Raw genomic sequence first — 23708 nt, forward strand, 5'->3', positions numbered from 1 at the left:
CTGATATTAATGCACCGAATTTCCCAGAGATTCGTCTCGCTGCCTGTCGTGACCCAACTGAGCATTGGCTGCCTTTTATTGTTCTCAAAAGGATCTGTTTGCACATTTTTCCTAAATCCACTGAAATCTGCTCCAAGAGTTCAAACTGTAAAACTTATGAAATGTATCAATGTTGCCAGTATTGCTCCAATAACTAGCAACTAGGGCGCACAATTTCTAACGTACAGCAGCTCAACCGTACCAATTTCAAATATTAAACTACTTTGGTATGGACAGCAAACCATCATGCAGCCTGTTTATCGCTTGTATCTCTTGTTTGTTGTTGACTTCAGGACATTGAGGTGCTCATGTCGGAGGGGAACAAATCTCGCACAGTGGCAGCCACCAATATGAACGAGGAGAGCAGCCGATCTCACGCCGTCTTCAGTATTATTGTCACACAAACGCTCTATGATCTACAATCTGGGGTGGGTCTTCTTGACATACTTTAGGACACAATGCTTTCCTCTATGGAGGACCAAAAATGCCAAAATAAAAAATAAATAAATAAATAAAAGTGAAAATAATAACTGATATCAAAAAGGTAATTCAAAAATTAAATACAAAAAATAAATATAAATGGAAATAAAAGCAATATTTATAAATAAATAAATAAATGCAAAAACAAAACGTGAGATTCAAAATATATAAATAAATATAAAAATAAATGTGGAAATTCATACAAAAATAAATATAGAAATAGAATTAAATGTCAAGTCAATAAATAAAAATACTCTGCTCTCATGTATTTCATGCTGCATACGCTGTCAGCATGAAATGTGTAATGAAATGTTATTCATATGAGGGGGCGGGCAACATGAAATAAATAAGAGAGCAGAGCCTTTTTATTCATTGTCTGATATTTAAATCTATTTATATATTTATTTTTGTATTTATTTCCAAATTAATTAGTTTATTATTAATAGTTTTTATTTTTGATTCTCATTTTTATTTTTACTTTTATTTACTTATTTGTGTATATAAATATTGTGTTGTTCTTATTTCTGTTTATATTTATATTTTTATATTTAATTTTTGAATGAAGTTTTTAAAACCCTTTTTTTTTTTTTTTTTTTTATTCATTTATTTATGTATTTATTTATTTATTTATGTATTTATTTATATATTTATTTATTTATTATGGCATTTTTGGGCCTCCATATTCCTCAAATGTATTCTCCTGACAATTGATTGGGTTCATTACCAGAATTCTGGGGAGAAGGTGAGCAAGATGAGTCTAGTTGACCTGGCAGGAAGTGAACGTGTGTCCAAGACGGGAGCTGCTGGGGAGCGACTAAAAGAAGGAAGCAACATAAACAAGTGTGTATATTCGGAGATGCTGCATGATTAATTAAAACCCGTAGGCAGTATCTTGTTTTGAAATGGCTTGGTCAGAACCATCAAAAAGCCCAAATCGGGTCACAATACTGCCTACAGGCTATAAGGCAACATGGGAATCGGACACATCATTAGGTATTGCGTGTGGTTGTAGGTCCCTGACCACGTTGGGTTGTGTGATTTCTGCACTGGCTGATCAGTCTGCAGGAAAGGGGAAGGGCAAATTTGTGCCTTACAGAGACTCAGTCCTCACCTGGCTGCTCAAGGTTAGTCCTCCACGCTAAGCTGCCTTTTGACGTTAGATGTTGTCTGTCGTCAGAATGTTGACACTCTTTCTCTTCAGGACAACCTTGGTGGTAACAGCAAGACGGCTATGATAGCCACAGTGAGCCCAGCGGCGGACAACTATGAAGAAACTCTTTCCACTCTGCGTTACGCCGATCGAGCCAAGAGGATCGTCAACCACGCCGTCGTCAACGAAGACCCCAACGCGCGCATCATCCGAGAGCTCCGAGAGGAGGTGGAGAAGCTTAAAGTTCAGCTGTCTCAGGCTGAGGTGAGATTGTGTATCCAACAGAAGCTTGCACAGCCATTTTCCATGGCTTTAATGTAATCCTGATCTGCTCCAAAGTCTTTGAAAGCTCCTGAGCTGAAGGAGAAGCTGCATGAGTCAGAGAAACTCATCATGGAGATGACTGTCACTTGGGAGGAAAAGCTAAGGAAGACTGAGGAGATCGCCACGGTCTGTATATATGACATAATATCCATTCAATCGACCCACTATGCTCACCTACTGCATTTACAGGAACGCCAAAAGCAACTGGAGAGCATGGGAATCTCTCTTGAAACATCTGGCATTAAAGTGGGCGAAGACAAGTGTTTCCTGGTCAATCTGAATGCGGATCCTGCCTTAAATGAGCTGCTCGTTTACTATCTAAAGGTACTCCTTTTACTGATGGCTTGGGGGTCATTCTTTAATACTCGCAGCTTTATGCTATGTGTGCCCTCTCGCCACAAAACACGTGATCTCGCTTGCACGCTTCGGTAATATTGCATGACGTCTGTGATTGGCTTTCTATTGATCACATGCAAGGTGTTCACAGGAGAGTAGGTGTTAAATGCAGGGAAGTGAAGGCTTGTTTTGATCATCCATCATCATCCATTGCATCATTGAAAGTCAAAAGTACCCTAAGTGTTTGCTGGTCGGATTTCTAATTGGAGTTTCCTTCCTTCCCTTTTTTTTCTTTTTTTTTCTTTTTTTAAAGACCCGACTAACTGGACTGGGATGTCTTGCAATCTTTTATTTATTAAGGTTTATTTTAGCTTAGTGTACTTTAGTTTATTTGGTTAAAACATTAAATGGTCATAAACAAAAATATACAATATTTTTTTATTTAATATAAAAAGCGAAGTTATAACATGCGGCAGCACGGTGGACAAGTGTATGGCGCATTTGCCTCATAGTTCTTGGAGATTTGAGATTTGGAATCTAGATTCGGGCTTTCTAATAACTAATAAGTAACAAAGGTTCAAAAGAGAAAATGGCTGAATTTAATTATCATGCATTAAAATTGCACCTGTAAAGAGAGAAATAGCTTCAAAAATAACATACAGGGTAGATTTATAAAAGATTTAGTCTACAATCATGTTCTGCTATCTGCCTTTACATAGTAAAGCTTGCTGTTTATTTTTCGTGCATTCTAAAAAGTAGTTGTTACAGGGTTTCAAGGGTCATTAAAAAGCATTAAAAGTCATTAAATGCTGAAATTGAGGCTTCAAATGGCATTAAAACACATTAAATGCAATCTCCAAAGGCATTGAAAATTGAAATACAATTGGTGTAAAAACATTGTTGTTCATTGCTTTATTTTTCATACAACGTTGTGTAAAGGAGTCACTATAACACAATTTAGCAATAATAAAAGTGCTGAAAAAATTGTGTTTGTGGTAACTGGTTGTAATTTGCAATTCTTCTGAATTTGAATCGAAAAATGTACTGTTTCCGTCACCGATGTCCAACATGAAACACTAATGCCATCCAGTGGCAGAAAATTACCTCTTAACTGTTGTTTTGTATATCTCTTTAACTTGAAATAAACTTTAAACTATAAAATTACTCTATCAATGAACTGAAATATACAAAAACATTTGTATTTGATTACTATTTGTCCGCTTTTATGTTAACAAACAAGAATATGAAAAACATGAAAAAATATTTTATTTTACATCTATATATATATATAAAGTGCCATTAATTTGTGATTAATTGTGAATTAACTATCGAAGTCAAGCAATTTATTATGATTAAAAATCGTACTTGACTGGCAACCCTAATATATAAAGAGTATATTAATATATGCATGTACAGTATGTGTGTGCGAGTGCACGTGTGTCTATGCAGTACAACATGGGCATTAAATTAGTTTTAAGTTGCATTACAAACGCCATTAAATTATCCGTCCATTTTCTTGCCCGCTTATTCCTCACAAGGTGGGTGCTGGAGCCTATCTCAGCTGGCTTTTGGGCAGTTGGCGGGGTACACCCTGAACTGGTTGCCAGCCAATTGCAGGGCAGCCATTAAATTCGATCTTCTGATACCTTCAGATTAAACAAGTGTTTTATGTGTTCACTTGTAGAACATGTTGGCTAATCCATGCATGAGTTCAGTTCACGAGTGAAGGCAAAGTCAATTTTTCCAATAGCAGCTGCCAAAGTCAAAAACACCTCAAAAGCCAGAGAGTCTTATTTTCAATGTGATTAGAGTATTGTAAACAACTTGAACATTTCAGAAATCTTGTATGACTGCGAAAAACCGAAACAACTTGCAAGACAGACGTGTAGGCGTGTGAGGAAGCGACCTGCGCAGCGTACTGAACAACAGGCCTTTGTCTGGGTTCTGCAATTTCAATGTGGAATAACCACGCAAATGTGAAATGGGTTCGTTTGTAAAGGGTTGGACATCCTTTGAAAAAGGAGATGTTTGTCTAACAACGCCCACTCACACTGTGAGGGCGCAGCACACTTTTTTTTTTTTTTTTTTGCCCCAGTTTTATTCTTGCAGCCGCAGTCTTGTTTTCTCATTTTGTCACAACAAATTAGGCCAAACATGGGGGAGATGAACGTAATTCCTGTCAGGCCTGCTGTTATCGTCTCCTTAATGTTTCTTCCACCTGTGTGTAGGAGCGCACCCATGTCGGCGCTGACACTTCTCAGGACATCCAGCTGTTTGGGATCGGCATCCAGCCGCTGCACTGCGTACTGGAACTGTGCCCGGATGGTGATGTCACCTTGATGCCCATAGGGAACGCCCGGTGAGCTGCGCTTAAAACGACTACTACTTTTGTCTGTTGAAGCTTCACATGAGCTCATCGTCCAGGAATCTGAATTGTCTGCTTTGATATCACAAGCATGTTTTCCCCTCCAAACGGCAAATGAATTGTTCAACCTCCGTCGGTTTGTTTCCTGGAAGGATGCAGATAATAATCCTACTTGACATTTTCTCTGCAGGACCTGTGTAAATGGGACAATGATTGATTCTTTGGTTCATCTCTGGCATGGGGATCGTATCTTATGGGGCAACAACCACTTTTTTAGGTGCGCCACACTTTGATAATAAGACTAAGATGAGTTAAAAAGCTAAAAAAAAAAATTAATCTGTCACAGGATCAATTTGCCAAAACGAAAGCGGCGGGACCGTTTGAAGGAGCTGGAGAGGGCCTCTCCTCGGGCCAGCTTTGTGGAGATGGATGTGGAGACGGCCAGTGAGGCATCTTCTGAGCAGGACTACAGTTATGAGTTTGCCCAAATGGAGGTCATCATGAAGACGCTGGGAAACAATGGTAATTAGGGCAAGCCTATTTCAGCTCGCAGTCTACAGTACATTTCTGTAACCAGCACATGGAGAGAGACCAAAAATTCCATATCTGAAACTCTTCATGAAGTTGAAGTTACCCCCACCTTATCATCACATTTTTTAAAATGCCATACCTGTCACATATTTTTATCGGGCATGCGCCAACTTTTGGTCATCTGTGTTAGCTTGGCAGTGATTTGTAGCCACACAATTAAAAGTTTGCTGCGTTGAAACCTTTTTGAGTTAAAGTTAACCACCATGTTGAATAAATAATCAGCCAAAAAAAAAATGGCAACAAAACTTAATATAAATCAATAGAACTGCTCAGATTATTTATTGCTTCCTTTGCAACTTGGGGAAGAGGCCTCTTATGCCACAAGCATAAACAGATATTACCCCAAAATAGCCAAATATTATAATGCTAAACATTAGTTAACATTTTTATCATGAATGTTTCATTAGAGCTGTTTGTAGCCACACTTTTAAAAGTTGTGGCGATGTGATCAACTGTGTTCGAATTGGCCCCCACTTGTTGCGAGGCGGAATTTGTGGAATGCATTTTTGCAAGCCTAGAATAAAAATGGACATTAAATTTCACTAAAATGCTGTCTGTCTAACTTGGGTAGCAGCATTGTAATTAGACAGCCAGAATGTTTATTTTCATTTGTGTCCATATGTTATTTCCTTGGCAAATGGGCACAGATCAGTGAAAGGACAGGGAGATTTGGCAGGAACACAATTCAGGATGAAAGTTATTTTAAATTGTGGCAGGTGTGAACTCACACATCTTCTGAAGTGAGAACAGCCACATCCTATTTTTAAGAGGGTGTACACAATTGTGAAATCACATTTCCTCAGTTATTTTTAGCTTCTTTTAACTCATTCACTCCCAGGCATTTTTACTGAAGCAAGTCCCTTCACTCCCGGCTGTTTTACTGGATTTTGGCTGATTTTGCAAGGCCCACAGAATACTGTGTTCTATTGCTATAAAAACATGGAACCTACCAAAAGAAAGAATAGAGTCTCTTATTTCATCAGCAAAAAAAAAACAACTATGTTTGTAGCTGTTTCCATTTCGCAGCAATTTGCATTAGAATATAGCTAAGTTTCATCATTATTCACAAACTTGTTGAAAACATTTGGAAAAAGAACTTGTTGCAACATGGCCCTGGCTGATCTCTTATACTCTGCTGCCACCTTCTGGCCGTTTTTTGTAATAACTACCATTGCTTTAAGCGACCTCTTCAGATCAGAAGTTGCATCAAAGCTTAACGTAAAAAAAAAAAAGTATAAATAAGTTTTTGGAAGTGAAGGACAAAGTATTAAAAAAAACGTATTTATACGTTTCTGGGGTTGAATGAGTTAAAAATGTTTGTACAGAATTTTACAGAGCGCTTTAATGTAGGGAAGACGTTTTTCATCTTGGTCTCATTTTTTATATCATAAATACCTCGCATTTAACAGGGGTGTGAAGACTTTTTACATCCACTCTACAATGCGACAACACCACTTTTCAAATGATAGCAACGATTCATTTTAGTTCTTCAAATACATTATAGCTTATTTGCCTCATGCATCGCATTTTAACACACCTGCATGTGTTTTTCTAGACCCCATGCAGAATGTGGTCCAGGTCCTGGAAAAGCAGTACCTGGAAGAGAAGCGCACGGCTCTGGAGGAGCAGAGGATAATGTACGAGCGGGAGCTGGAATCGCTTCGGCAACAACTTTCTCCCGAGAAAACGCAACAGCACCACCGCAGCAACAGTGACCGCCTCACGTTCCAGATGCACACAGCGCACAGCAAGATGCAACTGTGGACGGAGGAACGGTTGGTGGCACACAAACACACAATAATTTGGCCTGTTTGTAGAATATATTATCTGTTATTCATCACTTGTTACTCAATAGAGAATACAACATATTGCATTCCTAAGTAGGACAGTCAGTTTCCGCTCTGCTAGTTTTTCCCAAGCAGAGTTATCCCATAATACGAGGTTCCATCAAATTTTAAGGATTGAGATACTGCAAGACAGTGTTTAGGGTAGTGAGTAATGCAAAATTACGGCTGTCCTCATAGAGTGAAGATAAACCGCCTCTTAAAAGTTGCCACTGGAAGGGCTTCAGTGAAGTGAAGCTCTGGGTCACGTTCAAGGTTCTGGTCAGGTCAAACCACAAACTGAAACATCGCCACCAAGCAGCATTCAACTGCCTGTGTCCTGGATTTAGTCTTAAAGCCTCCTTATGCACCCAGGGGAAATTCCAGTGTTGCATGTCTCACCACTGACTCTTTTCATTTTGTTTTTGTTTTTGGCTATTATTGTTCAATTATTGTGGATAATATCCCGTATAGAAGTTGCGATCCCAATAGGGATACAAAATCTCAACGTGCTGAGAGTAACCTCGGCTTCGGAACCTCAATGTTATGACAAAAGTCAAATTCAGTAACTCTCGCTAGGGCAATGCACAATTCTTTGACAGAATAAAGGCCTTTAGGATAAGCTAAAGAGTCCCTGGACAAAATAAGATAGGCACATAGCAACTGACATAGGAACATAGTATCTGCATAAAACTTAGCATCATTATCATAAGGAACACAGTAACAGCATAATACTTGGAAAACTAAGAGTGGCTAATACGGTTAAAACATCATCATCGTCACACACATTATGACATAAGCGACATAGTAACTGTAAATAACTTGGCATAATTCTTATCATAAGGAACACAGTAACTGCATAAAACTTGGGTAACTAAGAGTGGCTAATATGGCTAAAACATCACCATCGTCACATTATAATCATAAGGGACATCGTAACTGCAAAAAACTTGGCATAATTCTCATCTAAAGGAACACAGTAACTGCATAAAACTTGGAAAACTAAGAGTGGCTAATACAACGAAAACATCACATTATCATCATAAGGGACATAGTAACTGCAAAAAACTTGGCATAATTCGCATCAGAAGGAACACAGTAACTGCATAAAACTTTGAAAACTACAAGTGGCTAATACGGCAAAAACATCATCATTAGGAACATAGAAACTGCATAAAACTTGGTATAATTATCAAAACAAGGAACACAGTAACTGCATAAAATTTGGAAAAGTGTGAGTGTCTAAAACATCTTCATCATCACATTATCATCATAAGGGACATCGTAACTGCATAAGGGTAATGCATCCATAACACACTGACCCCCTGACCTGCATAAGCATAATAATTGCATAAGCATAATCTACCAACATCATAACATAATGAATCCCATGACCCAACCCAAACAACAATCATTTTATTGCATCTCTGTGGGGGTCAGTTTTCTCCAAATCTGTGAAATCAGGACATAAGTCAGACATTTTCGACTCCCGAAGAGCAGAAGTGCATCCTACTTGCGGAATCTGTACACATCGATGTACACCTGACTTTAATTAGATAAGATTTGCTCCACGTTTGCAAGTCGGACTTTGCACTGTTTACTCAACTTTAACAGACACTTCTCTGGAGGGTGGGCCAAGGAAGAACCCTTAAAATGTCGGGTTTAATCCTTGTGAAGGATTTTTTTTCCTCAGGTTTTTTTCCGCCTGTATAAATCATGTTGACAAGCTTGTATCCATGAAGGTTTACTGCTGTATTTAGTAATCACCTAAATTAGGTCTGTTCGTCCTTGTCTTGACATCTGCATTTTATTGGCTGCCGTTCTTAATGTGTAATGATGAACATTCGAATTGATTTGATAAGTGGTAGTAAAAAGATGGAAGTATGGCTCAATAGTAAAAAACTATTTGGGTTGTACTGTATTTGTACTTGGATTGCTATGACGTATAAAACAAAAAGTTCCGTTCCTTGTGGATTGTTAAACTTGATGTTGTTCTGTGCTAAGAAAACACTCATAAAGTACATTTGCTAGTAATAGAAATTTAACCACCCATGTTTCTTCTTGAATAAAGGATGTTTTCTCTTCTTCTGTTTTTGTGTGTCAGGGATGAACTTTTCCGACACAGTCTTTCTCGCCTGAGGGAACAGGTTCTGAAAGCCAACACCCTGGTGCGAGAGGCCAACTTTTTGGCAGAGGAGATGAGCAAGCTGACCGACTATCAGGTCACTCTTCAGATTCCTGCAGCCAACCTTAGCGCCAACCGCAAGGTCAGCCGACAGAGCCGCCGACAATCAATCATTCGAACTAGTCTGCATGCTCAGGCCTGTCTAAGGTGCTTGTTTTCATTCAGCGTGGAGCAATCGTGAGTGAGCCAGCCATCCAGGTGCGCAGGAAGGGGAGGGGGACTCAGGTGTGGACCATTGAGAAGCTGGAGAACAAGCTGGTGGACATGAGAGACCACTACAGGGACTGGAGGGAAGGCTCAGAGGAAGTGGTAAGAAATTGAAAATAGTAAAAAAAAAAAAAAAAAATAAAAAATAAAAAAAAAAGTTTTGTTCATTTAATTTAATTATGTTTTTTTGTGTGTATTACAGTACAGCAAGGCAAATGGTAAACATTGTGACCCATTTTACGACGCACAAGAGAACCACAACCTAATAGGAGTGGCTAACATTTTTCTGGAGTGCCTCTTCCATGATGTCAAACTGCAATATGCTGTTCCCATCATCAGCCAACAGGGGGAGGTAAAAGTACACCAGCGTTAACAGCCTTATAAACATGGAATTTTAGTTATTTATTTTTTTACACTAGAGAGTTGTTTGTGTCTTTTTGTGCGCAGTTAGCAGGCAGGCTCCATGTGGAGCTGATGCGGGTCAGCGGTGCCGTGCCCGAGCGCCTTTGCGGTGGAGACGATTCCTCCGAAAATTCCAGTGAGAGTAGCTGCTACGAAGTCTTGGACACCAATGGAGAAATTGTTCACATGGCCAAGAGGCTCATTATCAGGGTAAAAGCTGTACCTTTTAAGAACCAACCACACGGCTGGTGTAATGGTACCTTGACTTACGAGTGCCCCAATTTACGAGTTATGAGTCTTAGCTTGGCAGGGTTATAATAGTTTTGGATTTTTATTATGGTTAGTTTTTATTTCGATTTGACTTTTGTTTTAATTGCTTTGTAGAACAGGTTTATTAGTTTTTATTTTTATTTTATTTATTTTTGAAAATGCTTCAGTTTAATTTAGTTTTTATTAGTTTTTTTTTTTTTTTAAATAATTAAGTTTTGGCAGGTGCAAGATTAAAAAAAACAAAAAACAAAACAAAACAGAATTACGTGTTGTGTAATTCTCAAAATAGAAAAACACACATTAATTGACAAAGAAAAAAAAAGGTAGTTTTTGCTATATTTGTAGTTCCTTTTGGTTAGTTTTAACTTAATTAGTTTTTTTTTTAAGTACGTAAGTTGTAAGTCCCTATTTTCATTGCCCATACGCTCCTACATGGAGCATCTTCATTTTTGTGCCATGGCAAGCCTAGTTAAACGTATTTGTGAATTTGGTAGCTGGGCTACGAATAGCTGGGCATTCCGAGCTGCTGCACACCTGGTGCATCTAGCAATTTGTTGACAAAAAGTAGACTAGATTTTAGACTCGCAAAAATCAGGTCTAAATAGTGGCACAATGGATGTAACATGAATTTAGTAGATTTTATTGAGATGCAGCCATGTGAGATGGATGTCATCTGATTTTCTAGTTAAAAAGGGCTTGCAAGTTAAAGGAAAAAATTGACCGAAAAGGAGCTTACGAGTACATCTTGAAAAATCCTTAAATTGTGTCCCTCATATCTCAAGGCTCCATTGACCAATTAATAATAATGTGAATTAAGGTACCATTGTCCTCAAGTAAGTAGGTTTCATTCTTTGTGTGCATTTTCACATTCCAGGTTCGCATCAGGGAAGCGACAGGGCTGCCCCTCAACTTGTCCAACTTCGTCTTCTGTCAGTACACCTTTTGGGAACACGGAGAACCCACAGTGGCGCCCCCAATGGTGAGCCCGGACAGACCTTCCCCTCGGAGCCCAGATGCACAGTTCAATGTCCAGTTTGATCACTGCAAGGTGAGAAAGACTTGCTGATTTTTATCTCCACTAAGGAGCAAGTGATGAATGAATGTTCAAGCAGAATCACCAGCGCTGTTTCTGAAATCAACCAGTCTCATGTTTTTTTTTTTTTTCAGGACTATGTTATACATGTGACAGATGACTTTCTGGAGTTCATATCAGACGGAGCGTTGGCAATAGAGGTATGGGGTCATTGCTGTGCTGGGAATGGACGTTCTCCGTGGGAATTAGACGTGCTGGAAGCAAAGACTCAAACGCTCCGAGACAGGTACCGTAAATTGAGTTAACACCGATGGATAAACACGGAAGGTTTTGTACACTTCCCTGACTTTGATGCGCGTTCCATAAAGGTGGAGCGAAGTGTCTCGCAGGATCGAGCTGTGGGTCTCCATCCAGGAGCTCAACGAACAGGGAGAGTACGCCGCTGTGGAGGTGCAGCCTGGAAAAGACATCAGCACGGGAGGAGTCTTCCAACTGCGGCAGGTCGGCAAAAAACAGAAAACATTGTGACTCATGTAATTATGTAAAAAAAAAAAAAAAAAGAACACATTTTTAAAAAAGTAAGCGCTAGAAGCGCCACACTGAGGTTAATCTGTCCAAACAGGGCCACTCGAGGAGGCTGCACGTCAGCGTGAGGCCGGTCCAAAACTCAGGCACGCTGCCTCTGCTGGTGGAGGCCATGTTGTCTGTCTCGATCGGCTGCGTGACGCTACGCTCCATCAAATTGCAGAGACCCCTCGACACATACCAGGTCCGTGAAACAGATTTTTACTGGACATGCACATGACACCGAGACACTGACAAAAACAGTATAGCAATTTTGTATTCAAAAGAAATTTTCTGGAACACAGTGATCGTTTCACACCAGTTAGATTATTACACTAACTCGAATTGAGTATCAAAGGCAATAAATGGATTTGTTTTATGTAAAATCTTGGGTAGCTCAATCTTGAAAGATTTGGTTTGAACAAAGAGATATTTCAACAAAGAGATTTCCTATGTTGTACCCTAAAGCTGGCCACTTAAAATAGTGTGTTAAAGAAATTATTTTTGATTAATGTATCGAGCTGGATACACTTAACTGATTTCCTCCCAAAATCATATAAAAAGTTCTGATTTAAATATTGCCATGGTCCCAAAAACGCTTTGATGCAGCCTCTGACCTGAAGAGGTTGCTTAAAGCAATGGTAGTTATTACAAAAAACGGCCAGCAGGTGGAAGCATACTATAGGAGATCAACCAGGGCCATGTTGCAACAAGCTCTTTTCCCCAGTGTTTTAAACAGGTTTGTGAATAATAATGAAACTTGCTGCAAAAACGTTTTCCTGAAGAAAGAAGAGACTTTAATCTTTCTTTTGGTAGGTTCCATGTTTTTATAGCAATAGAACACAATATTCTGTGGGCCTTGCAAAATCAGTCAAAATCCAGTAAAACAGCTGGGAGCGAAGGGAATTGCTTCTGTGAAAATGGCTGGGAGGGAATGAGTTAAATGTGTTTTGTATACTTGTCTCTATAAGCAAATATCCTAACATAGAATTTGAAAAACGTTTCATACGTGACATTATTTAATAATAAATTCTGATTACATTTTAATACAGTTGGCAGCAGATAAGCAGCGAAATCCAGCAGTCTTTATCAGTATCAGAAGATGGCCATTTTGCCACTTGCTGTTGACTGAAAATGGCATCAATGTTGCTCAGGTAACAACCAATCACAGCTCAGCTTCAGAAAACAGGTGAGCTATGATTGGTCGTTGCCTGAGCCCTGAGCAACTGTGATCTCATCTTTTGTCCCTGTTGCTCCTGAAATGGATCAAAACAGCTGGATTTTGCTCTGTAACTCATATTCCACAAATGTAACATTAATCAGAATGTCACTTTTACACTAGTGAGATCACATATAACATATTAGTGTCAAGAAATGTTTATGGTTGACTTCCTCATTAAAATAAACAAGCAGCACAGTACACTTGAATACATTTGTAAATATTATAATAACAAATAAAATCTAAAAAATAGATATATAAAATATTATGAACTATAAAATGTTCTGAGCTGTCAGCTACCCCTCTCCACATACACACACATCTGACTGAGTGTGTTCTGTCCTGCCAGAGAGAGGTGCAAGACGATATGGATAGTTATCAGGTACACTCACCCCGCAGCATGAAGGATCACGTGTTTGCGACAAGGCCCCTTGCTTGAGGGCCTGCGAGGGAAGAGGAAGAAGGCTGTGCCTCGCCCAACTAAAAAAAACAAAAACAAAAAAACGTTGCTTTATTAAACAAAACACACAATGCTGTAATAACATATCATAACGGCCAAACACAGCTCCACCCGTCGCTGACATGGCCACTCCATTTGCACACTAATGCTACTGTTTGCTTGCCACTACTGAAGAGCTGCAGGAACAATACAATGCTATCTAAACACTTGTGTTGCATGGCTGTCACTACTTTGCATGATGTCAGAGGTGTGATGTGGTTTGGTTTTCTTTTTTGGTTTCTCTTCATTTTGTAATGGAGAATTTGCGTGTGTGAATGAATGCGTGTCAAAAAGGGTTTTATAGGCATATTTTTTTTCCTATCTGACCCTAATTATTTTTAGCTAGCACAAATCTTTGGTGTGGGAGTTCTATTCCAGTGCTCTTTTTGGTCTGTATGCTATACTTTGTACAATGCTAACAATTAGCTAATAAGCAGATATGCCCCTCTCCATCAGGTGCATATTTGCTCTCATATGGTGTCATGCAACCTCCTTAACGAAGCCCAACTTGCACTGATTCTGACTGATGTCTGCTTGTAGGAGGAAGATCTCAGCTGCGTAAGAGAGCGATGGTCTGAGGCCTTAATCAAACGACGGGAGTACCTCGATGAACAAATCAAGAAGATCATAAACAAACACGGTGAGCTGAGAAACCACTAAAAAACAAATTCACCATCTTTTTACTCAGTAGCAGAGTTTACAACATCTTGTATGGTTTGAAAAGGTAAACCACACGCCGTCCTGTAATATAAGAGTACAAATAGTTTTCATGTATCTTTACTTTATTTAATTTTTATAGCAATTTTCACTCTCTATAAATATTAATATTAGTGGACCCTTAGTGAATGTGTCTTTCCGTTGCTCCATCAAGCCTTTGGGCAGCAGATGACCTCTCCACATAATGGCCTGATTACTTCACTTATTAGCCAACAAGCTTTACTACTGTGCGCCACAATCCGTCCACGCAGCATAATAGCCTAAACTTTCTATCCACATTTCTGTTTTTTGTTTTGTTTTTTGTTTTTAATGCGTCTTTTTGTCTATTCTCTTTGCACTGTTGCATTCCATTGTAACTGAAGTGACAATTCAGTGACCACACAGTGATGAGCAATGTGTCTAGCTCCACCCCACACAAGCAAAACCATGTGGCACTTCTGTACAAAACTCAACCAAACTTTTTGAAAGCAGGCCTTTAAGCACCACATCAGTTGGTCCCCAAGTGGAATCTACTCTTTCTTTTGACCTTAAGGTTTGTGATTGCGACTTTCCCTTCTCTTCATCCATCCAGAGAAGTCAGAGGAAGACGTCGAGCGTGAAGCCCGCCTGGTGGAACAATGGGTCGGCCTGACCGAGGAGAGAAACGCTGTGCTCGTACCCGCACCTGGAAGTGGCATTCCTGGAGCGCCCGCTGATTGGTATACAATGTGTAGTTTGTGTCAAACTTACCGTAATTGATTTTTTATCCTTTTTTTTTTTTTTTTACTTTGCTTCAAAATTCTGCCTGTAGGAGCCCACCTGCTGGAATGGAAGCTCATATCCCAGTCCTCTTCCTTGATTTGAATGGTGAGTTAAACCCATGAGTGTATCTGTAAAGAACATTTGTACTATTCAGCTCATGTTATATCTGATTAGACTGCATGTATATTTTAGAATCTCATTTTAGATGTTTTGTTCCTCCAGCTGATAATCTGACAGTGAATGAGCAGCTGACACATGCTGCAGGCGTTAACTCTATCGTACCCAAGGAGCATGGAAGCCAGTTCTTTTATCTCCCCATTATCAAGCACAGCGAAGAAGAGGTGAGGAATTACTTTGCATTGACTGCCCTCTTGTGTTCAAAGATGGAACTGCGCTAGCTTTGTGAGTGCCTGTGTGCATCGACTTTTACGGATCCCCTGTGTACCTTTCATTTCTTTTTCCAGGTGTCAGCAGTGTGCTCCTGGGACTCATCCATCCACGATTCCGTGCACCTGAATCGGGTCACGTCTCCTCACGAGCGCATCTACCTGATCCTCAAAACCACCGTGCAGCTCAGCCACCCGGCCTCAATGGAGCTGGTGCTTCGCAAGAGGGTCGCCGTCAACATCTACAACAAGCAGGTCCGTATGCGAAGAACAATGTTATGATTTAAAGCGGAAGTCAACCTGAAAGATTTCTTGACAATATGTTATATGTGACCTCACTAGTCTAAACATGACATTCTGATTAATATTACATTTGTGGAATATAAGTTATGAAGCAAAATCCAGCCATTTTTATCCATCTCAGGGGGCGGCCATTTTGCCACTTGTTGTCGACTGAAGATGACATCACAGGTGCTCAGGGCTCAGACAATGATCAATCACACCTCACCTGTCTTCTGAAGCTGAGCTGTGATTGGCTGTTACCTGAGACTGAGCAACCTGTGATGTCATCTTCAGTCGACAGCAAGTGGCAAAATAGCCGCCTTCTGATATTGATAAAAACGGCTGGATTTTGCTGCTTAACTCATATTCCACTAATGCAATATTAACCAGACGCTGTATAGAACATATTGTAAAAAAAAAAAGAAAAAAAAAAGGGGTTGACTTCCACTTTATAAAGCTGCACATACTAATTTAATTAGCTCACCTAATTTGACTCTTCTTATACAGAGTTTCACACAGAGTCTCAAAAGGAGAATGTCCCTTAAGAACACGCTTTACTCCTGCGGTGTGACCTATGAGATTGTTTCCAACATACCAAAGGTGAAACATGTTCTCTCTATTCTCTTATAATAGAATCAAAGAAGTATTTTGTAATGAACCTCCTTTTTTTTAATGTCAGGCCTCAGAGGAGCCAGAAGAGAGAGAGACTTTGGCCCTCATGGCTGCTCGTGCAGACAGCGAGGAGACACAGGATGGAGAAACCTACATTGAGAAATACACCCGGGGAGTTTTGCAAGTGGAGAATATACTCAGCTTGGAGAGGCTGCGGCAGGTACGGTCGAGCCACGGGAGCCATGGATTACCCAGATAATTACCAGATAAACCAGTGGTAGTGTACATCTGGATTGATTCATTCTGACCGATTTGTACATATGCAATGTATCTCATGATACCAACAGAGCCGTCTGCTGGATATCGTGCAGAACTACACCACCAAAGTCTCCACAGTAAATATTGAGCTGAACATATAAATACTGTTTTGTTTTGTTTTGTTTCTTCTCAGGCTGTGACAGTGAAAGAGGCACTCACTACTAAAGGAAGACATCTCAGAAGAAGCCTCAGCACACCAAATGTACAGCATGTACGTAATGAGCACATGAATCTCACACCTTCACACAATGTGGATCACATGGAAATAATAACTGACATGTGACGTGGAAAACACATTTTCTTGCTCTCCAGTCTTCCTGCAGTAAAACAGACCTGACTGGCTGTGAGGATGAAGACCGCAAAATATGTGAGGTATGATGTAACACCGTGTTGATCACATGTTTTACAGCTGTAGTCTGGGAATGCACTTTGTTTAAAATAACTACACACCGCACTCAGGAAATAATATGCACGAGTGGCAGTGGTTGTAAACACAGAACAAAGCTGTGGAGTCTTTCTTGCTTTTTGGAGGTGAGCTAGTATTTGAGCTAACGTGGTCTACATTTTGGTTTCTAGGACCACTGTGATTATGTTGACAGCTGCAATCTTCAGGATGGCTCTCTCTGCAGCACACCAGTCAAAAGCAAGGAAGGGCCAGGTAAACAACATGAGAGAATTTGGCAATAAATGTGATGGTGATGTATGATATGTTTGGGCTCATACCCCAAATCCTTGTTTGCATATTTGTTGACCGCCGAATCCCAACTGAATATTGTACTTTTGTCGAAAAACACGTAAAAAACTAAATAATAATAATCCAATTTGATCATAATGGTAAATGGAGTGCACATATAGCACTTTATCTACACCAGAGGTCTCCAAGTTCGGTCCTCGAGAGCCCCTATCCAGCCTGTTTTCCATGTCTCCGTCCTTCGGCACAGCTGAATCTAATGTTCAGCTAATCAGCAAGCTTTGCAGAAGCCTGATAATGATCCCGATCATGAATCAGGTGTGTTAGTGGAGAGAAACATGGAAAACAGGCTGGATAATTTGTCATCTGTTTTAAACTTGTTATTGTCCTGCTACTGTATTAAAAGTACTGCTTCGCCTAATGTCTGTGCACATGTTCCGTTCCAGAGAGTCCTACATTCTTCAACTCCAGTCCCTTCAAGCTTCTGTCCCCTCAGCCGTCCAAGTTCCTCAAGTCCTTGTTACCTGTCAAGGAGGAGAACAAGGAGAAGAAAGTCCTGGAGGCCCGCCCACTGTTAGGACAAGAGGCAAGAACAAATGAGTGTTATTTTCCGAATGAATGTGATCCTCCACCCCCGTGCTTTGTGCCACTCATCATATCAATATGCATTTCTCAAGGGTTGCACATACATTAACTCATTCAAACCCAAAAACTTATAAATACGTTTGTTTATACTTTGTCCTTCCCTACCAAAAATGTATTTATAATTTTTTAAATATTTTTTTTCTATGCTAGAGCACACAGAAGGCTTTTGATGCAGCTTCTGACCTGAAGAGGTTGCTTAAAGCAATGGTAGTTATGACAAAAAAAATAAAAAATAAAATAAAAAAGGCCAGCAGGTGGCAGGAGAGTATAAGAGATCAGCCAGGGCCATGTTAAAAAAGCTCTTTTTCCCAGTGTTTCAACAGGTTTGTGAATAATGATGAAACTTAGCTATAATTCTAATGCTAGTTGATATTTATAAAAGAAGAAACTAATCTTTCTTTTGGTAGGTTCCATGTTTTTATAGCAATAGAACATATTATTCTGTGGGCCTTACAAAATCAATCCAAATCCAGTTGCTTCAGTGAAAATAGCTGGGAGTGAATGAGTTAAGCATTATGTACTTCATCAGTATTTGCACAAGTTTTCTACAATTTCCTAATAGCATGACTATGGCCACATAATGACTAAATATTGCTTCATTCCCACACATTTTTTTTAAAATAATCACATAATGTATCTATATTCCAACTATTATAACTAACCCTGCTCCACCGCAAGCCGTTTATTGAAATGCATGCCACTAACTTAGTAACCGACCCGCCCAGCTCCCCGCATGCCCGCATGCAACGTGTTTGTCGATGTGTGTGTGCGTGAAGTCTGTGCTGTTGTTCTGACCCATCCGCAGAGCATGCGCTCATGTGTGGACAGCCCTGCACTGCTCCCCCCTCCCTGCCCCTGGCGCAGACCCAGGGCAGGCAGCGAGGGCCACTGCAAGCCTTTCACCCCCACCTGCAGACCGCTCAGCCGCACACTGCCGCGCGCTGCTGTAAGTGCGACACACGCTGCTCCCATTGGAAGTAAACGTCACATGATCACGGTATGACTTCATTTCACTACATTTAATACATTTAAATACAAACCTTTCCACTTGCTGTCGACTGAAGATGACCTCACCTGTGTTGAGGAAGTAGGTCACGACCAATCATGGCTCAGTTTACTGACCAAATCCAGAAAACAGGTGAGCCGTGATTGGTCGTTACCTACTTCCTCAGCACAGGTGATGTCATCTTCAGTCGACAGGAAGTGGAAAAATGTGTATTTAAAGGTATTAATTGTACATGAAAAATAATGATGTTTTCAAATTCATTCTAGATAAAATATTAAGTTTTTACTGCTAAAAATGGCTTAATGAGTCAAGTATCCCTTTAAACTTTCATGAAACAATGAGATGTCAATCATCCCTAATTCAAACTGAGCCACATCTGGGAAAAAAAACAAGTGTAAATTCAGCCTTTGGAAAAATGTGCGCTATCATCACAACAGATACAAGCCATCAACTTCCATGTTGCATGTTGACATTCTGCCCTCGTTAACTTTTGAGTAAAACAGATGAAGTCTCTTCCCGCTAATGTCTGCTGATTTTAATTATACAGCAGGAATCGGATGAGGAGGAGCCTACAGTGGATGTGACTCTCAATCTGGACCGAGGCCTTCAAAACGACGGCGCCGGCTTCCGTTCATACATCCCAGAGGACTTTGCCAACTTTGACATCTACAACGCCACCCTGGAGAGTCGCGCTGACCCGAAGGAGCGGAAGGAGGTGTCTCGTAGCCCCACCGCCAGCAGCTGCACCAGCGGTTACTTTTCCCACAGCGCCTCCAACGCCACGCTGTCCGACTTCCCTTTCAGTTCCAGCGAGAGCTCCGATCATCTCAGCTGCACCCCCAGAGAGTCCCACGACGTCGTCGGATGTCACGCCGGGAGGGGCTACGCGCAAACGAAAAGCGTTCCCGCCGGAAGCGATGACCAGCAGAGAACTTTTCCTCTGCCTCAAAACTGCAAGCTCAGCTGCAGTCAGGAGTTCACTGACTTTAAAGGGGCGGATGATACGATTGCAGAAGAGGATTTGGGCGATTTTACAGAAAAATGGGAGCGAGACGAGGGTGAGATGGCCCCAACACTCAAGACGACTACGACGGAAACGTGCGACTCTTCTGATGTCGCTAGTATGACGAACAATTCTGACAAAGCTTCGGCCGCTTTACATAAACATCCTGTTTCAAGTAACACTGTAATTTCCTCCGTTATCACCTCTGCGTCGCCGTCCGCTGTTACCAAAGTCCCGCCCCTCAGAGGAGGAGACCCCCCGATCCGCGAGCCGGCGCAGGGAGACGTGCCCCGCGGGAGCCCCTGTCCCAGCCCCGACCCCAGCAGCACGGAGCCCTCGGGCGACTCCAGCGGGGATGAGAGCGCCCCCGTCGCCCAGCTCCCCGACTGGATGGCGCCCGGGGAGATGGTGTGGGTGGGGAAGAGACGAGGAACCGTCCACTACGTCGGAGGGGTGGAGTTTGCCAAGGGAATCTGGGTTGGGGTCAAACTGGACCTGGCAGTGGGTGAGTTCAATCAAAGTATAGCAAATGAAATACTGCACCTTTTACCGTTTGATGGTTTTATCCACTAGAGGGTGCTCTTTATTTTATCTGCAAGTACAATGGTGCCTTGAGATGTTTAATTTCTAAAATCATGCAGCCTAAAAACAAAAGTGTTTTTTAAATAAGAAAAAATCTCCCTCTATAATATTGTACAGTAATTACATAATTTCTGTGATTGGCTGGCAACCAGTTCAGGGTGTACCCCGCCTACTGCCCAAAGCCAGCTGAGATTGCAGTTATTTATTTATTTATTTATTTATTCATCCATTTCATTTTGGTGTTTATTCCAATGTGGCCTTTATCCATGCAATGTGAATCGCAAGCAAAGCGCCCCCCACTGGCCAGGTGGTGAATTGATTCAGATGTGTTGAACCGATAGTGAATTACTCCGCAAACCTCAATTGGAAGCCTATATTAGTCGTAAATATCAGAAGTTAAGATAAAGAATAAAAACTCTGATTAATATGAAGTTTGTCCTTATACTTTGGTCCATAATTGATCAGGATTATTGATAACATACATAGTTAAGACCTACAAAACATTTCAGTGTTTTGAATATTGCTGAATAATTATATAATATTTCGAACCCTCCCTCAGGTAAGCACAACGGTACAGTCCAGGGTCGAGTATACTTCCGATGTCCGCCAGGCCACGGCGTGTTCGTGAAACCGTCTCGTCTGACCAGAGGCCCGCCTTCCATGGACACACAACCAACCACCCTCCTCAGATAAGACAAAGAGACAGTCGGGGCCACGGTTTGATTTCTTTGGCCAAGATTCACATTTTGACTTTTTTTTTTTTTTTTTGGCTTTGACTTTCTAATGAAGCTAATCACTGAATATGCACATGCTCATTATGCACATATTTTTCCATATGGGTGTATTTTTAAGAGGAAATGCATAACTGGGAGTCCATATGGAAATATTAGCCACTTAAAAAGCATATTTTTATATGGTGTCGTAATCCCTTGAGGCTCATATGATGATTAATCTGGGATATGAAGATTAAGAATGTACTACTGTCAATAAGCCTTGATATTTTCATTGATGTGTGATGTCAGGGGCAACCAAAGAGTTTCATATCTGCTGTTAGGAGTTGCAAAAAAAAAAAGAAAAGGAAACTTTCCATGGGAAGTTCAACTAAGGAATCCAAACAAGTAAACCAGGCATTCAGGCAAATGTACATTTTTTTATTTTTTTTTACTTTTTCATTTAACAGGGTTTAAAAAAAAATGCCTTAAACTGTTGTTTAACCAACATTATGGTTCTATCCAACACCATTTAAGTTCCATATTACTTCCTAGAAATTCCAGTTATTTCCCCTGGAACGTTTCCATCTTTAAAAATAACACAATTTTACATACCAATTTTTATGTAATGTTTTCTAACATTACTGTATGTGGAAAAACACAGCATATTGAGTATAGCTGTGTAAGTTTAGTGCCATGCCTCTATACGGAATAATTCCACATATCCTCAAGATGAACAAGAAAACCTGCATTGCCTTCACTTTGTGACTCTTAAATGTTCCTGTTGAAGTACTGTAACACTGTGGATCGAACAATCCCCATCCAGCATGAGAATCGTGCTGTTTGAAATGAATGCTTGCACTGGAAAGGAACTGACCGAGCGAGTTCTCACGTTTTCAACTGAGAGGACGCAAAAGCCGTATGATGTCATCGGTAGGAAGATTTTATAAGACTCTGTTTAGCACTTGGATATGAGCATTTTATAGGGTTTATCCACAACTTGGATACAAGAATGCCTAATGTCCCTGCTTCCGTAAAGGTGGACACATAACCTTAAAAAAAAAATTAAAAAAAAAATGGTGGTGCACATTTGACAATGTGTATGTTGATTTTTATGACGCCACCCAGCCTTATTTGGCTTGACTGATGTGTATACTTTTTTATTTTTTTTTATTTTTTTTACTTTTATTGTGTGTTCATGTGAAATGTATATGTTGACTGACTGACTGACACGTAATACTACACATTATTAGCAGGTACTCAATAATGCATTATGTCCTATTTCGGATCGAATGACATTGTGATGAACGGTGTCGCGTTGCAGAGAGGATGAGGTTGTTCTGTATGAACATGTGGCCCACGACAGACAAGAAAGTTGTGATGCATCTATATATATAATGTATATGTTCAAGTTGTAAATTGAAGCTCTTTCCCTTCAGCTGCTCTCCCTTGCGGAGATGTAAATACAAGTGTTTTTTTTTTTATTGTATTTACGCTATTATAATGTACAGATTTGTATTTATGGTGTATTGCAAAAGTGTTTTAATTGGTACAAGAATGTTCTAGAATAGAACATTTACAATCAAGCCACTGTGTTGACTTTTATGTTGCATTGACTTAGTATTTCATGTTGATGCAGTCACTGTCTAATGAAAGGCATGTACTGTGCATCCAAATCGCTTTTTAAAATCCGAAACACGAATCAATTTGTTTAAAAAAAAGTGTTCAAATAAAGTTCTCGATAAATCGTCCCAATATTTGTTGATACTTTTTTTGTTTTTGTTTTGACAATAGGACAGTTAACTACATTTTTCCTTCACATGTTTTTGCAAAAAGAAAACAAAAAAAGAAAATTAAATTACATTTATTGTTGTTATTATTAGATAAAAGCGTGTTTTTCATTAAATGGTGACAGTGTGATAGTGTGATATTTTTTTTTATACTGCATTGCAATGTCATCTTGCCTGCCTGCATTGTTGCAAAATCGTAGCTTAAAAATCTAAATTTATATTTTTCTATTTTCTTCACAATTTTGTTTCAAGGTCTGGTTAGTACTTTGATATAGTTAAGTGTATTTTCTCTCAAGCTATTGTTTAAACATGGCACAATCTAAACTTAACTTGTCGCACTGTGGGATAATTTGTACAAAAGTGCGACAACTACCATAGAGGACACTGTCATGGGTGGTTCTTATTTATTTATTTATTTATTTATTTTTACAAAACATAATTTGTCATATAGGAAAAGCAGAGGTGTAGCGCATAGCATTATAACTGACTGCATTTCATTTGGGTGTCCCTGCAGTGTGCTATAGTATGACATTGTGACTTGGTGGCAGTCATTCCATTTATGTGACCTTTTCACATCTCATGCACTAATACAAAGACACACATATAAAACATGATACAGTCAGTGTTTGTAGCTTGTAAAAAATCTAAATTTGGCTACTATGAAAGATGAATCCCCTTACTGGAATTTTGGCTGCAGGTTTAAATTTTGCCAAAATTACGTGATAAATCAATTTAACT

At 39.9% G+C, this 23708-nt stretch overlaps 1 protein-coding gene across 10 annotated transcripts in view; it reads left to right on the forward strand.

Moving 5' to 3' along the window:
* kif13a (kinesin family member 13A) overlaps positions 1-22935 on the forward strand; it is a 43729-nt gene extending 20794 nt beyond the window's left edge. For 3 of the 10 annotated variants that reach the window (XM_077526863.1, XM_077526865.1, XM_077526870.1), the window contains 33 exons: positions 333-467; positions 1247-1359; positions 1532-1643; positions 1721-1933; positions 2009-2119; positions 2183-2317; positions 4558-4688; positions 4885-4971; positions 5041-5216; positions 6841-7060; positions 9213-9375; positions 9459-9602; positions 9703-9852; positions 9948-10112; positions 11047-11220; positions 11340-11491; positions 11574-11706; positions 11828-11974; positions 13338-13370; positions 14028-14127; positions 14776-14902; positions 14995-15050; positions 15168-15286; positions 15410-15586; positions 16121-16213; positions 16293-16445; positions 16677-16754; positions 16856-16915; positions 17120-17201; positions 17681-17820; positions 18685-18876; positions 19433-20393; positions 21030-22935. In XM_077526863.1, coding sequence (XP_077382989.1) covers positions 333-467; positions 1247-1359; positions 1532-1643; positions 1721-1933; positions 2009-2119; positions 2183-2317; positions 4558-4688; positions 4885-4971; positions 5041-5216; positions 6841-7060; positions 9213-9375; positions 9459-9602; positions 9703-9852; positions 9948-10112; positions 11047-11220; positions 11340-11491; positions 11574-11706; positions 11828-11974; positions 13338-13370; positions 14028-14127; positions 14776-14902; positions 14995-15050; positions 15168-15286; positions 15410-15586; positions 16121-16213; positions 16293-16445; positions 16677-16754; positions 16856-16915; positions 17120-17201; positions 17681-17820; positions 18685-18876; positions 19433-20393; positions 21030-21163 — 5166 coding nt within the window. In that variant the 3' untranslated portion in view covers positions 21164-22935. The remainder of the gene's footprint in view (positions 1-332; positions 468-1246; positions 1360-1531; positions 1644-1720; positions 1934-2008; positions 2120-2182; positions 2318-4557; positions 4689-4884; positions 4972-5040; positions 5217-6840; positions 7061-9212; positions 9376-9458; positions 9603-9702; positions 9853-9947; positions 10113-11046; positions 11221-11339; positions 11492-11573; positions 11707-11827; positions 11975-13337; positions 13371-14027; positions 14128-14775; positions 14903-14994; positions 15051-15167; positions 15287-15409; positions 15587-16120; positions 16214-16292; positions 16446-16676; positions 16755-16855; positions 16916-17119; positions 17202-17680; positions 17821-18684; positions 18877-19432; positions 20394-21029) is intronic. The other 7 variants (XM_077526864.1, XM_077526868.1, XM_077526869.1 and 4 more) reach the window with 7 other exon arrangements.
* The last annotated feature ends 773 nt before the right edge of the window (positions 22936-23708 follow it).

This window comes from Festucalex cinctus, chromosome 7, assembly GCF_051991245.1.
Source record: "Festucalex cinctus isolate MCC-2025b chromosome 7, RoL_Fcin_1.0, whole genome shotgun sequence".
Classification (NCBI taxonomy): domain Eukaryota; kingdom Metazoa; phylum Chordata; class Actinopteri; order Syngnathiformes; family Syngnathidae; genus Festucalex; species Festucalex cinctus.